At 31.0% G+C, this 15852-nt stretch overlaps 2 protein-coding genes across 3 annotated transcripts; both read right to left on the minus strand.

The window, feature by feature from the left end:
- Positions 1-3719: 3719 nt before the first annotated feature.
- On the minus strand, positions 3720-7297 carry HEME2 (Uroporphyrinogen decarboxylase). Of its 2 annotated transcripts, none has more exons than XM_083071419.1 (6): positions 7097-7297; positions 6681-6796; positions 5985-6095; positions 5670-5858; positions 4748-4873; positions 3720-4321 (listed from the first exon to the last, which is right to left on the minus strand). In XM_083071419.1, exons 1-6 carry the CDS (start codon positions 7194-7196, stop codon positions 3806-3808), a joined length of 1158 nt encoding a protein of 385 aa, XP_082927545.1. In that variant the 5' UTR covers positions 7197-7297; the 3' UTR covers positions 3720-3805. The 2 variants fall into 2 exon arrangements, with proteins under 2 accessions (XP_082927545.1, XP_082927544.1); XM_083071418.1 differs by having other exon boundaries at positions 6681-6802; positions 7097-7294.
- A 1760-nt stretch (positions 7298-9057) lies between these two features.
- On the minus strand, positions 9058-15345 carry LOC109804058 (Haloacid dehalogenase-like hydrolase (HAD) superfamily protein). Its single transcript, XM_020365814.3, has 11 exons — positions 15096-15345; positions 14889-15008; positions 13847-13915; positions 13610-13714; positions 13236-13290; positions 11829-11902; positions 11601-11684; positions 11374-11514; positions 10753-10818; positions 9890-9999; positions 9058-9340 (listed from the first exon to the last, which is right to left on the minus strand). The coding sequence occupies exons 1-11, from the start codon at positions 15195-15197 to the stop codon at positions 9172-9174; spliced, it is 1095 nt and encodes a 364-aa protein (XP_020221403.1). The 5' UTR covers positions 15198-15345; the 3' UTR covers positions 9058-9171.
- Positions 15346-15852: the final 507 nt, after the last annotated feature.

A 15852-nucleotide genomic window follows, 5' to 3' on the forward strand; every position in this document is an offset into this window, starting at 1 on the left:
TCATATAAAATCATAAAAAGTTTTAATGTAATTGTTTGATAAGTAAATTATATGTAAATTCTACTAAAAAAATCTCATGAAATTCATCTATAAAAATAATTAATTGAAATATCTATATTTTTTAATATTGATAGATTTTTTTAAGTGAAAAAATTATTAATTGAATACCACCAAGTTTTGATGTATCTCTAAAAAAATTATGATTGTCTTAGTTGAATGTCATTGATGTATTTTTTAAAAAAATTCTAATTATCTTAATTAAATATAATATGACTTTTTTATATTTAAATTTTTTTAATTGAATACCATAATATTTTTTATAATAAAAAATCTTTTAAATTTTTTTGAAATCTCAATCCAATACACCTCCGAAATATTTTTATGATTGTATTTGTACTAGAATCTGTTTGGATACAAATATAAATATATTTATGAGAATTTTTTTACTAAAAAGTATTTTTTATTTTTAATAAAAAAATTAAAAAACACTTATGAACCAAAATAAATTCTTAGTCAAATTTGGATTTTTTATAAATAAATAAACAAGTAGAATTTAGATTTTGTTAGCAACGTGCACGTTGCCTCATAGAGTCAATGTTAGGTTTAATAAATATCGTTGAGTGTTGTTTTCTTTGGTTGTGTTTAAGGTAAAGTGGGTCTAATGCTTACATGTATCTGATCTGGATTAGGTACCTTATCGGTTATCACATTATTTATTTTATGATATTATATAGTATCTGTTATTAACATCACTTAAAGACTACGTATGTGTGTATTTTTCTTGCTCTAGGTAGCTTAAGTCTTTCACTCATTCGCTATTTTATACCTTTTTTCAATTAACAAAAACGCCAACCCAACTAGTTTGCAGTGTATACCTATCAAGAAAGTGTATGAACCTACCCAATCTCCATTAAGTTTATGATTTTTTTTGGTAGATAATATGCATCCAAAGGAACCTCTCACAATTATAAATTTTGTCAAAATCTCTGATTACTTTATCCTTTTGTTTTTCAAATCTGAGTCAAAAAATGAATAGTATATTACACACACAAAAAGTCACAAAAGAAATAGCATAATTAATTATGTAATACACTTAATGAAAATGGCACAATAATCGCTTTTGAGAAAATTTAAAGGTCAAAGAAATTAATTACTTTATAAAAAAATCAATTATTATTATTACATGTACTTGTATAATAAATAATGAATTTATCAAAATCTACTTTCTTATTTTTCTTTTTATTTAACTGATGAGGCTTTATTCTCCGTTAATTTATTTCACTTTAAAGAATCAAATTCATAAAAATGTGGGGATTATCAAAATAGTACATTTTAAAATTTTATAATAGATAATATAGATCTATCATGCTTTAGCTATGCCCTCTTCTGTATTAGATATATAATTAAAAAAAAATACCTCATGTATGTTAATCTCAAATATATTTATATTTCAACTAATTTTACTCTATTTAATTACGCTATTTTAAAAATATTATTCATTCAATTAAGATTATATTTCTAATAGTTTTTCATATCAAATTTTAATAAAAGATAATTTAAAAAATATATATTTATTTTTAAATGGGATAAGTGAAATTAAATACTATCTATCAACTTTCCTAATTAATATGATTTTTTTCTTCTTATATTTGATATCAAAAAGAGTATAGCAAAGTCTAATTTCTTGTTTGATTTTAGTTTTCAAAGTTATTTTTAATTTTTAAAATGACTTAAATGTGTTTTTAGTCTTTCAAATCGCAAATCTTAGGAACCAGAATCACATAATTGTAATATTAGATGAATAAAAAATGCAATTAAGTCTTTTAAAATAAAAATAATAGAAAAACATTATTAGATAATTTTTCTTCAAATATGTATTTTTCAAAATACATATTTCAAGAAACCATGAACAACTTAGAATTGTTTTCATGAATTCATTGGCGTTATATCTCATGTATAATTTCTTTATAAAAAAAAAATTGAAACATCTCATATCAATCCTTTTTTTCTTTTATTTTTCTTTCAAAATCAATACTAAAGTTAGAAAACGAGTTAGGAAAGTAAAAAAAATTTATAAAAAAAAATAAGTGATTTATTTCAAACAAGTCGTCCAAGAAGCTGCAAGTATCTCAGCTCTTAGAACTCCCCATGAGCATCTTCAGCAGTTCAGCTAGTTAAAAAGTATCTTGCAAAATATTAATGTGGTTCATCTTTAAGCTAGTTAATAGGATCTTGCACTGTATTAAAGGTACTTTGAATTTCGGTATTAATTAAATTATTCAGCATCAACTGTTTAATCGTGAGAGGTAGAATGATTCAGAAAGGGTAGGGTACTAGGATGCTGTTTTAAATTAAAAATCAACCACTAAGATTACAGTCTTAACATCTTCAGCTGAATTTCATTAAGGAACAATTTGCTGAGTTTTGAATTTTCCTAGAGTATATTATGGCCTTAAGCCTTTGTTGTCATTCATTCCAAATATTTATCAGCTATCCATATGTTTCAAGGATCATGTTGTCAGGGATTATGATACAAAGAACCATTTATTTTCCTTTTTCTTATAGTATGTAATGGTCGCAAAATGTGATTAGAAGTTAGAACTCATGACTTCATGTATATTATCTTAACTCTTCATCACTAACTCGACTCTAATAGTTCATAATCATTTTTTCAAAACCATTTCTTTTTATTCAATGCAAAGAACCGAGTTTGATACCACAAATTCCTACCGAAGATCATGTTCATGTAGCTGACGTATTCCTGACTTTTTGAAACAATCCCAATCTAGAACGATCTGCCATTAACTCGATTATCAAGTATCAAAGATAATTTGCATCAGCAAACCATCAATATTCCCAAAGAATTTGAATCTTCTCATGTTATTTTCTTGTGTTTTTGAAAACTTTTATCAGAAAGAAAAATACAAAAAATAATCATTATTTGTGTAGTGGTCATTGTTCAAGATCTAATCTGTTAGGTCCAACTGATCAAAATCAAGCCCAAGATAGACCTAGCAACCCAAAATCCTTTTTGGACCGAAAGCTCAATGTCACTCAAAGTTTACCACATGGTGCTTCCTACACTCAGAATTAGAGAATCGTTGTTGCATGCTTACATCTTCACTGCAAGTGCCCCATTATATTTCACGCTTAAAAAGGGGTCACTCTCTATTAGAATTACCTCCTGCTTGTGTTAGAATTATATGACTGTGACAAACTCGCATCCTAACGCTAAAATTAGAGTCGTTTTTTTTTAAGTATAATTAGATATACATATCACTCATTTTTTTATATTTTATAATTTAAACATCTATTCCCTTCAACTTTCTTACTTTTTACACATTTTTTATTTTTAGTATCCCTTCAATACATTTTAATTTTACTTATTTGCTATATAAACATTATTTAGTATCAAAAGTATTTTACTTGATCCCACTGACATGTTAAGTACCGATGCTTGAGTATGCACCCGTATTTAACAGGACTTAAAAAAATGCTACAACGGAGTTCTTAATAAGAAAAAGAGAGTGATGAATCTCTCCTTGCTGATGCTCTCAGTACACATTGACTTGCGCGTCCTTTCCAAGTACTCACATGTTTGCTTCCTTACTCTACCAACATCAACCATTTTTTTTCAAACTGAAGCAGATGCAGCGGACCTTTGATTATATATACCACATTAAGCTCAACTTAGGAAATTTAGTTACTGAGAAAATGCATTAGGGAATCAAATCAAACATTGACCATAGCAAAGAGAATAAAGGTGCAATTAAACAAAAAAAATCAATTAATCACAATTATCTGCTTAGTATCTAATTGATTTAGCGACCTCAAAAAAATGTGCAACATTCTCCTCAGGCGTACCTACTTTAATGCCATGACCAAGATTCAAGATATGTTTCCCTCTACCAGCTTTTCTCACTGTATCATTTATCCGATCAGTGATGAACTCTTTTGAACCAAAAAGAACACCAGGATCCACGTTCCCCTGTACAGCTATATTTGGTCCCAGTCGCCTCCTTCCATCAGCCATATCAACCGTCCAATCCAAGCTAACTACATCCACCCCTGTCAAAGCTAGTCTTTCAAGCAAGCCCCCAGACCCACTTGCATATAGGATCAAAGGGAGTTTTGGATGGCTTTTCTTCACAGTATCAATAATCTGCTTCAAGTAAGGCAAACTGAATTCTTCAAAATCCACTGGACTAAGCTCTGTAGCCCATGAATCAAAGATCTGAACAGCTTGGGCTCCATTGTCTGCTTGGTATTGAATGTATCTTGCCATTGACTTTGTAAACTTCTGCAGTAACGAGTGCAAGATCTGTGGACAAATCACAGTTTCAAAGTAAGTGAGTGAAATGAGTTAAAGAATTAGCACAAATTTGATTAACAAATGACTTCTTTCTTGGCTAAAGACCAAGACTTGATTTTTAATCGTAAATACCAAAATTCATTTTGTTCATCAATGTAAAAGCTCCATGTGATACACACACAAAATAAGAAAAAGAAAGAAAGAATAACCTAAACAACTATGGTAACATGAATCATTCTAATCGCTTTCTAGTTCAACCAGAGCCAACTTTCTAACTAAATGACCAACTTAAGGATTTGTTGGGGACAGTTTGGATTGATCAGTATATTTCAGATCATAAATGCTGAAAAAGCAGATTTAAAACATAGGGAGATGTGAGTTGCCACAGGCAACAAAGTTTAGTGTGTCTGAATGACAAGGTAAGATGAAGATTACCTTGGATTCAGAGAAAGCCAATCTCTTTATTTTTGAGAAGTTTTTTGATGAACCACCTTCAACAACATATGATGCCAGGGTGAATGGTGCCCCAACAAAACCAAGAACTGCAGCTTTATTATCCACCTGCAATCAATACTTTTGAATTCAATAAGATAGTAAAGCATATGAGCATAATACAACAATTGGGCCATAGAAAATAATGCCAAAGCAACAATAATAATATGAAACTTAGATGTCAGATATATAGGGTCTCCATGAAGCTGCACCATTTACAAATGCATGAAACAACTTTTTAATACAGTTATATAAAATATACATGCAGATTAACTCAGTATCTTAATAGCCACCTACAGGATAGACAGTTCAATAAAATAGATAGTTCTGAGTTTTCAAGATTATGTTACCCCAAGTACCACATGAGATATGCCTTCAATCAACTTTTTTCTATCATTCCATGTCATTAAACCCCACCCCCCCTCCCCCCACACCACACCAATGATTCACAAGAATCACAACACAATCAATGACATCCATAAAATACATATAAAGAATTTCCTGCCTTATTATGGCTACCGAACAAAGGGTTTATTTGGAGAAACTTTTCCATAAGCACTTTTAGGAGAAAAAATAAGGAAAAATAAAATTAATTTTTTCATGAGCTAAAATTAGTTAATACAAAAACATATTTTGAAGAAATTTATATGAAAGAACTTTTACAAATTAATTTATGTGTAAAGTAATTTTAACTTTTGGTCTTTTGGGGAAGTTCATTGCATTTTCTCTTTCTTTTTTTCCTATAAGTGCTTGTGGAGAACATTATCCAAACAAACCTAAATAGACATGCTTCAGCTATAAAATGGAAGTGCAGTGTTAAAATGAACAAAAGCATAAATGATATGAAACATAGGACTGATCAGACCTCTTTCCTCAAAATTGTCAGTGCTTCACCAACATATGGAACTGAATCTTCAGGAATAAACTCCCTCACTTCATCAACCTGGGCAGCCGTGTGAATAGGATCAAATATGACTGGACCCTTACCCTTCACAATATCAAAGGGTATATTCATTCCAGAAAGTGGGGTAAGAATGTCTGAGAATAAAATCACCTGTCACAAAATCAGAGCCATGCAGATTATTAATGGCAACAAAATCAAGACCATTATACAAAAAGTGGTGTAAAAAATGCCTAAAAAAGTAAAAATAAATTAATGAGGGCCAGAGAGTTATCTTACTCCATCAGGCTTGAAAACATGCCACGGTTGCAGAGAAATTTCCACCACAAGATCAACATTTTCAGACCTTTCACGGAATGAAGGATATTTCTCACAGATGGTTTGGTAACTCTGGTTAATAAAGGTTGGCAAATTAGTTCTATTTTCAGTAAAGAAGACATACTCACTAAACTCATAATTCACAGAGAGTAAGAGCTCAGCTAATTTGACATTTGGTCAAATTTAAAACAAGATAGGTGTTTTATTTAAATTTACAATTGAATCAAATAGACATGGATCATGACAATTCAAACAAATTCTTGGGCTAAATTCATCTTCTTCTTTTTTTCCGAAATAGAGATAAATTTCAGAAAATGTCAAAAAAAAACCCTAGCCATGTTTAGTTACAGACAATGTGAAAACTGAAAAATGACAGACAGAGCTAACAACAACACATCTATTTACACCAAATGCAGTCCCATTGCCATAAAGCAACACAATCCCACTGCACAGGTGAAACAGAGTCAACTCCAGTTTTTCATTCTAATTAAAAGAGCAAGTGGTTCAGAAGAGTAACTTCTAGACAACACACAAAAGTTTACAGCACCAAATACCAAACTTGTCTTCCCTAAAGCTACAATTAAGTTTGACTTGTACAACTACAAAGGAATTCCCAAAAACTGAAGATTATTAAGTAAACTAGCTGCATGAACCTGCCTTCATGTACCTCCCTGCTTGCCTCATGAGCCAAACCGGGGGTCTATCAACATCTATCCCACGAACTGCATTCAGCAAAAGTGGTTCAGCAGTAGCTGTAGATTTTGGCTCAGCAACTGTTCCTGCAGAAAATTTTCCAGAACTCAGACATGAAATAATAAAAGTCGTTCATTGATTAGGGAATAAAAATAGAGAAGGGCTTTTCAGGTTTGACCAAAAAATGAGGACTAAAAAACACACAAGCAATTGAATTAATAATAATAACAAGTTCATGGCAAAATGGTAGTAAGGAAAATCGTAAATTATGAGTTGTGGGTAGTTAAGTTATAATTCTACAGTCAAAAGCTGGAAATGGAAAGATAAGATGAGTGAAATTGTAGAAAAAATGGCCTGAAAATGAAAAACCCTAATAATACCTGGGAGGGTGCAGGAAATTTGGGTGCGTGATTTAGAGGAAAGAACGCAAGTTGAATTTGTGGGTACGAAAGAGGTGAAGGCGGTGTTAACGCACAACATGTTTGAAATTGAAGAGTGAAGAGAAGAGAGTTAGAAGTAATATGATATAATGGATATGGAGAAGGAAAGATAAGGGAATGAATGAGATGAGCATTCGCCAATGGCATTCTTCAATTTCTTCTGCTTTTGCCATGTCACCAACTGCACCACAGAGTCACAGACAATACAATTTTTCTCACAGACAATACAATTACTTACGAATAAATAAATATATATATATACACACTGTAATTATAATATTGATATGAAGTATTTAAAATAATAAATATTTTTCTCTTAACTAATCTATTTTATAACTAAACCCATTCATAAGATGCATATGAGTAATATGACCATGACCATCCCTTCTTTGTATAAAAATGTTAGTAAGTTTCATTCATAATATATGTGATTAAGTCATTCATTTTTATTATAGTAGTTAATTCTGACTTTATATGAAGTTATGTCTTATTTTAATATAGACTTTTTTAATAAAAAAATATTAAATAATTAAAAAGAATTGTCAAGAGAATATAAGCATATCGATTAGAGAATTATTATGAACTAATGATGTTAATAATCGGTCTCTTTGTATTAATCCAACCTCACTCAAAGAAACAACTTTAATTTAAAAAAAAAAATACTTTTGGAATATTTTGAGGATAAATTTGAATTATACTTTAAAATACATATAATTTTTAAATATTTAGGTATTAATAAAATTTTATAACATAATAATAAATACATCGAATATAAATTGTAAAATATTTGTTGGTGTATATTTCTTTAAGAAATAAATGTGAAACTAATGATTTTTGATTCTCAAAATAGTTTAGGTATTGCTTTATAAGTTATGTTTACTTTTAAATGTTATATAGTCTATTTTGACTACTAAAAGTGATAGTATTTTTTATTTTTAAAATTAAGTAAATTTTTGGTCCACTCGTTGTACGAAAGGTCTACTACTGAGGCTTCGGCCATTTGTTTGGTGTGTGGTTCTCAATATTTTAACGTGCTTTTTTCAACATTTGTTACTATTTTTTAATTTGTTCATGACTTTTTCTTCATCCTTTTCTCAATATTTCATTGTTCATTCTCTTTTTGTGTATGTAGATTAACAGATTTTTGCCACCTCTTTTACTAGTTATTTTAATCTGTTAAGATGATTTTGTTTTCGTTTTTTCCTCAATATGTAATTATCTATTCACTTCAAAGATAAATATATTTAGAATTTTTTTTTTCCTGAATTATATGTAACCAAACTTTCTCTTTTATTAATAAATTTAAAGTAATAGGGCATCTCGTTTTACGAATAAAATTATGTTGACTAACAAAATATTTAATAACATTGTTTTTAAAAAAAATTAAAAAACTCTCCATTTAAAAGTAATTATTTAATTATTTAATGACAATAGCATGACTTTCTACTTGCATAAAACATGTTCTACTTCACACAAACAAACAAAAAATTACATCCACTCTCATTTCCTTTCATCTTTTTCTATCAATTTTCTTTATTTTTCATCACATCATTTATCGCAATTACCAATTTATTCTCTCCGTCTCTTTTCTTACTTTACATTTCTCTTTTCCTTCTACTCTAATCCACTCGAAATAAAGTTTACATTTATCATTAGTCCAAAAATAAATTTATTGTTAGCTTTAACTTCGAGATGCAAAATGATTCATACGCCAAACATGTTCAGTGCCATGATTTAACAAACCAAACATCTAGACAGGTAAAAAAGACACATTAATAACAATTCCAAACATCTTCAATGTTAGATTCACCAAAAAAATTGAGATGCTGGGACATCCAAATCCCACTTTCGACGTGCAAACTGGAAGCGAAAACTGAAGATATTGATATAAAACATGGGAATAACATCAGATCGAACTGATTGCAATTTTATTAGATATATATATAAAAAAAATTACGACCGCATTAACTATTTAATTACAAGGAAATCTAGCAGGGATTAAAATGGGAAGGAAATTAGAAAATGGTGTCTATTGTAAGTTTCCTTTTGGAAGGAGTTTTCTCTATGATCTGCTTCTGCAAGTCCATAAATGAAGAACCCTTGTTAGCAAATAGTCTTCGCAAGTTGATCACAGAAAGTTCACTAAAGTTAGCAACAGTAAGATCAGCCTGCCCCAAATCATACCTGCATGTTTCAACATTAATCAGTTTCTAAGTGCCAAAAGAATAAATTCACCAAAAAAATTCAAGTAATCAAATGTGTAACTGAACGGAAATTGCTCTTTCATTTCGATGGAAGGGATATGCAATGGATTAACTTTATTCCTCACTATTAAAAGTATGGATTTGAGTTCAACTCAATCCCACAAAATTAATATATAAGGTGAAAAATGTCACCATATAGATACTCTATTTTGGTTATCCCACTACTTAATAAAAGATATCCAACACACTCCTCATGTTGAACATCTCAAGTATAAAGTTTACAAGACTCAACCTATGGATGGTTTAATAACAATCTAATAGCTGGTGACAGGCAAACTCAACAACAATAGTCCGAGAGGCTTACTCAAAATCAAATACCAAGTTGAACTTCTACCGACTTCCATGTACATGGGAAAAGATGTTTGCACTAAGCATTAAATTGGAAATATGCATGTCTGACATGTTTCATGAAATCTTATTTTCATACCAACACATCTTATATTATTAAGCATAAATATAAATTACTCACGCGGGATGAGCTCCAATTAATGCTACAGCCATCATTGTACAATTGTGCGCAGCAGTTACTCCTCTAGGATCATCTTCAAAAACCACACACTTGGAAGGTTTCCTATCCAACTGCAAGGCATATAGGTAAACAGGTCAAAAGCTAGCAGAATATTGTAAAAAGAATGAGAAAAACTTATGGAAGACTTGCAGAATAATTAGTCAGTGGAACCTAAACTAACTAAGCCCACATATAATACCATTGCCACATCTCAACATTTGCCACTTTATTTGTACTTTGGACCTTAAGTATTAATTGTCAACAGTTTTTGAGGCCACACAATTAGCAGCAGTAATTATTCCAAATTTTTTAATGTTTAAATAGGATGCTTTCGGGATTCATCTTATTATAAAAAAATTTATAAAAAAAAAAAAAAGATACTATCACTCCAAAATATAAAAAGCAGAGGTACTCAATATTTTGACAGTCTAAAACATCATTCAGCCCATATCTTTAAAGAAAATGTTTGATTATCTCGTTTTCGCCTTGAGCAACTCTAGGAACTTTACCCTTTGTAATATCCTACAACTTCAAAATACAGAGAAAAAAACACTCAAATTTACAAAGAAGTTAATATAAATCAAGTGCTGTGGTCCATGTTTTACCATAGATAGTAGACTACTACTACAACATTCCAAATTTCTGCGGTGTTACCATTTCCTAGTATTTAGTAGAGATGGACCTGGGTCCTGGAAACATGCCTGAGTGTAATTATACTACATGTTGTAAAGTGTTAAAAAACAATAATAAATATGGTAATTAATTGTAATAATTTAAAGCCAGAAACATTTCATCAAAATAGAATCAGATGGATGAAACTGTACCTTGACAGCGGCAGAAAGAAATCTATGAGCTATTGATTCCATTCCATCCTCTTCTGTCACAATTGCCTGCAAATCAAATGAGGCAATCAGCAAGTGGCAAATTTTAGAGCATGTTAAGTTATTTATAAATTTATATACTATATCTAGAACATTAAATAGGTTGAACTTTAGTCATAAACACCAAATAAGAGTAGTTAAAATCACTTTGCATCAACACTCGTTATGATTGGGTGACAGTCTTGCGAGTTCTACTAAGTGGGGCCCCAAGACCCAATAACAATATCACTAGAATTCCTCTTCCCTATAATGGATCTAGATAAAAAAAATTACAGCAAAAACAAACTGCTCTTTTTCTCAATTAAAGTATGTCAATGCCATTTTTCCAAATATATTGACCATAACTCAAACTGCAATCAAAGCCAATACCAGAACCAAACAAACAACATAATATTTATAATTGGCAATAAAAGCCTGAGAAAGAAGTAAGATCTGGCGGTCTTTCAGTATAACCCAAGCTCAAGCAAAGCATGTTATTTGTACCAATATGATTTTCTATGCGATGATTGGAATTGGAGAAGCGAGGGAAGAATTGATTTCTTGCAAACACTTCTTATAACCAACCTGGAAATACTTGCTTAGCCCCATGCGCTCCAAAGCCTCTAACATATTTCTTCTATCAAGACTTGAAACAACAGCACAGGGGATGCGAGCTGTATAAACTGCTTCCAACCAGTCTTTGAGGCCATCCATTGGTTTTTCAAGCTACATACAGTTACATGCAAGAAATGTTAGGTCTTACCCCGCTCCACCCTAGATAATAGCCATCAGAAAAAATCAAGACAACTTACTCTCAGAAGATTATCATAATACAGCTGAGAAAACCTCAACTTTAGCCTATTCAGCTCATTTTCTGACTTATCTGAGAGAAAAAACTGCAAATTAAGAAGGATAATCAGCAAAAGAAAAATTTCAGATCAAAGATTTAAATTTTTAATGATGACGCTAATTTTAAGAAACTATGTCAACATAATTCAATGACCATGTTACCAACTAACCAAAAGAAAAAGCCAACTAACCTTATGCAACACATGATCAGCACCTGCATAAAACAGTAATTTGTGCATATCACCTTCTTCTGGAATATCCTTTCCTGCATATGTCATATGATAATCATAGTTATCAATCTCGGATGGTAGTATGTAGCAGTTGATCCCAAAAATGCCATGATGTAGTAGTCTATAGCAGGATGACTGTTATTCTTAGTTTTTCTTTTACATATATTAATATATAAGATAATGCATGCTGAATGTATACAAAATTCATGAAATATTTTGTAATTAAAAATAAAAATTAAAAAGTCATAGGTCTAAAGCAAAACATACAAGTAGATAGCAAAATAAGTTAAGGAAACAAACAAAATTCAGAAGACACATTAATATTTCAAATACAAACATCCGAAACATTCAATAAAAAATGAGGATGAGTGTTGTGCAAAAGAAAACAGAGAAAGCTGAGGGTACAAAGTTCGGAACAGAGAAAAAAAAAATGGACAATGAGCATCACCGGTAATACTGTTGGAAAAGAGTGGGTGTTGGTTGCACCATGGATATCTTAGATGCGTGGAAACTACAGCTAGCTAGAATTTTCTATAATTATTAAAAGGGGAGAGATTAGGGAAATATAAACCTTATCCCCCCCCCCCCATCTTTTTCAATGACATTTTGAGGTCAAAAATGAGTTTTCATACACTTCAGCACCACTGTAGCCCTATGAAAGGCGGCTACATTGGCAGTTAATGCGGCATGCACCATTATTCAAACCCCTGTATAGTGTACACTTATCTGTTCCTTCAATTTGGTAAAGTATCACTATGTATTTGTGAGTCAGCTGCATGAAAACATGCCTAGGTCTCCCTTTATTCATTGAATTTGTTTGATTGATTATAAAAACTGTCTCGCTCAAAATGACAGCATCTCTTATTAAGTCGTTCTTGTATGGGAATGACAGAAGGAAATGGAATGGGAAATAATGGAAGGAAATGCCAGTTCCTTGTTTAAATACATAGACATAAAGGAAGGGGGAAAAATAGGTGCTCCCTATGATGGATTTTTCTGTAAGTTTATATGTCCTTCAAGTGTGGATGGAAAGTAAAGGGAAAGGAAAAGCTTTTCAACAAATCTTCTGAACTTTCCATTATCATCTACCAACAATGAAGAGGAAACACTCTAAACAACAACTGATAAGTTTAAAAGGTAAATTATAACTTAAAAAATATTCCCCTTCCTTTCTACTAATTTGTGTTCCCAAATGGACATACATCAACTGAATATCTAAACAAAGGAATTATTATTTGTCATATTTTGATGAGTTGTTCAATTTCTTAAGGGAGATCCTGTCCTATTTTTATTTTGTACCATCCATCTGAAAGTGCATGCACGTATCCATCTAAAGCCCCACAGTAATGAAATAAACAATTAACATACCCTCTTCCGAGGCCAGCTGCTCCCATGCCTTCCTTTTTAGAGCTCGTGTACCGGCCTGAAATGAATTGCATGCTTTTATCAGGGAATTAATATAAATAAAGTGATCGCATTTTATTACATAAACATGAGGTCATGGACTTCTTTTCCCAAGAATCAGTCATAGCAGTCAGTCCCTAACGTAATTAAAACCCAGAACAATGCACATCTTCTATGCAATTGTAATAAATATCATAAACTCAACTAGCATCAGTTAACATTTCTAAAACATGGAAAATACTATAGTAAAGACAACTATCGAGCATAGTTCATTATAGCCCTAAAATAAAAACAAAAGGATAAAAGAAAACCTACAAGTTAGAGTTAAAATTACTTACCACTACATTGTCCCAAGAGAAGATCAGACCATAAGCTTCATCTGGCTTCATAGCATAGCGTATGCGCTGAAGAAAACCATCTTGCAATTTATCATTCAAATAGTCCTATTTACAAAAAAGAATTAGCATCCTTCAGTCATAATTATAGTATACTATCATCAGAGAAGTACCAAGAGGCAATCTATCTTATTCTAAAGAAAATCTAGAAAATTCCACAATGACAAAAATTTTCCTTACAACATCAACTTTTAATGGTCCATCTGCCCTAAAAGTCTCAAAGCCTTCCCCATATTCAGCTCCAATAGCCTGGAGGAAACATCAAATAAGAGTAGTTAAAATCACTTTGCATCAATTAACTCACTGCTCCAACAAATTCCATAATGCAAAGGGAAAAATAAAATAAGTTTTTCCATAAGCCAATTGTTAGAAGCTTTTCCTAATTAACTTCTCCAAAATCTTATTGTTACTTTGTACATAAACTAATTTTAGCTTACTGAGAAACTTATTTCATTTTTCCTTCTTATTTTTCTCTCTGAAAAGTGTTTTTTGAGAAATTTATCCAAACAGACCTTAAATTTTAAGTTATTTTCTTAAGTTATCTGTAAAGCTTAATTAAATAGGCCAAAAACACTTTACGGACATAACATAAGCTACTTTATAAAACTCTCTCAAACACACCGTCATTTGAAGTAATCTCGAGTCTTATCAAATAAGAGCTCGTTCATAAGCTTAACTATTGACCTTCTTGAAATAACCTAAAAAGAACTTATTTTGTTAAACTTCTATGTGAAAGTTATAAAAATAAGCTAAATGAGTTTATGGGCCTGCTTACATAAACTTTTTCAGAAGCCCTTCTAGGAAACAAAAACAGGAAGAAAAAATAAAATAAGGTTTTGCATAAGCTAAAATTAACTTATACATATACTAATTTCTAGAAGCTATCTGTATAAGCTAGGTTTAGACTATGAAAAAGTTTATTTCAGTTTTTATTCCTATTTTTTTTCTTTTAAATGTGCTTCTTGAAAAGTTTATCATACAGGCCTTGAAGATTTTCATAAGCTGAAACAAGCTCTTCTAAACACGTCCTGCATCAATAAGCATAAAAATCATTTATGCCTCGCTTTTTAAAATTAATTAAACTATTGGATAAAGTGCGCATGAAACACTTTTTAACCAGCGCCATAAGTGCTTGCTGGACGTAAAAGAAATGGATGGAGAACATTGGGGGAATCGAATTTGAACACTTGAAAAGAAACAGGAAAACGAGTAGAAGCAATACCTCCTGCATAAAGAGCTTATTGGGCGTGAATTGCAAACCATTAATAGAACCAAATTCATCAGACCCAGAAGTGCAACGAGCAATCAGCCGATTCTTAACCAAACCCGAACGCTTTAATCTCTGAAAATTAAAAGACAAAAGAAAAAAATCACAGTAAATGAAATAACATAAAAGAATAGAGAGAGAGAGAGAGAAGAAATTGCATACCGAAAATGGGAGGTGGAAAGGAAAAGGAGAGGGTTGAAGGCGATAAGGATGTGTGGGAGGAATAGCATGAGAAGAGGAAATGGAATTAGCGAAGTCCATCATCGTATTGGAACGTTAATGTTACGGAAGCTGAAGAAGAAGAAGATGTCGTTGTTTGTGTTGGTTTCACTCTTTCGTTTGCATTCGCAAATGTCGATGGATGTTTTAGGTGTGATCCTAAGCGAAGCGAGGTTCCGCCTCCCAATTTTGTTGTACTCACGTGGATTTTCCTGTGGTCGCTGCTTTATAGTCACGTGACATGTCACCACTGGATAAGGAATTCTTTTTCTTTTTTCTTTTTTTTTCTTTTTGGCTAAATGGATAAGGAAATATTTTAAATGCATTTAAAATAAGAAATATCGAACATAATATTTGCATTTATACGGCATTTGAATAAATGACTAATTCCTATTATTTTACTAATTTATTTAATAACTCTCATTTAATATTAGAAAATTATGACAACATTGTGAACCATAATTATACCGACCTTAAAATCAACTGTCATTGTCTATATCATTATGTTAATCTTCTAAATGAATTATCAATTTTATACATACAAATATATAACAAAGTTTTTCTCGGGATGACATCATAGATTAATTTTTAATTAAAGAGTCTAATTTAATTGGTGCAAAATATGTGAGATATTGTAAATTTTTAGTACTAAATTCGATTTTAATAAACAAATACAAAATCTTAATTTTTTTTCCTATCA

Source organism: Cajanus cajan, chromosome 3 (genome assembly GCF_000230855.2).
Source record: "Cajanus cajan strain Asha chromosome 3, NIPB_CcT2T_4, whole genome shotgun sequence".
In the NCBI taxonomy this organism is placed as follows: Eukaryota; Viridiplantae; Streptophyta; class Magnoliopsida; order Fabales; family Fabaceae; genus Cajanus; species Cajanus cajan.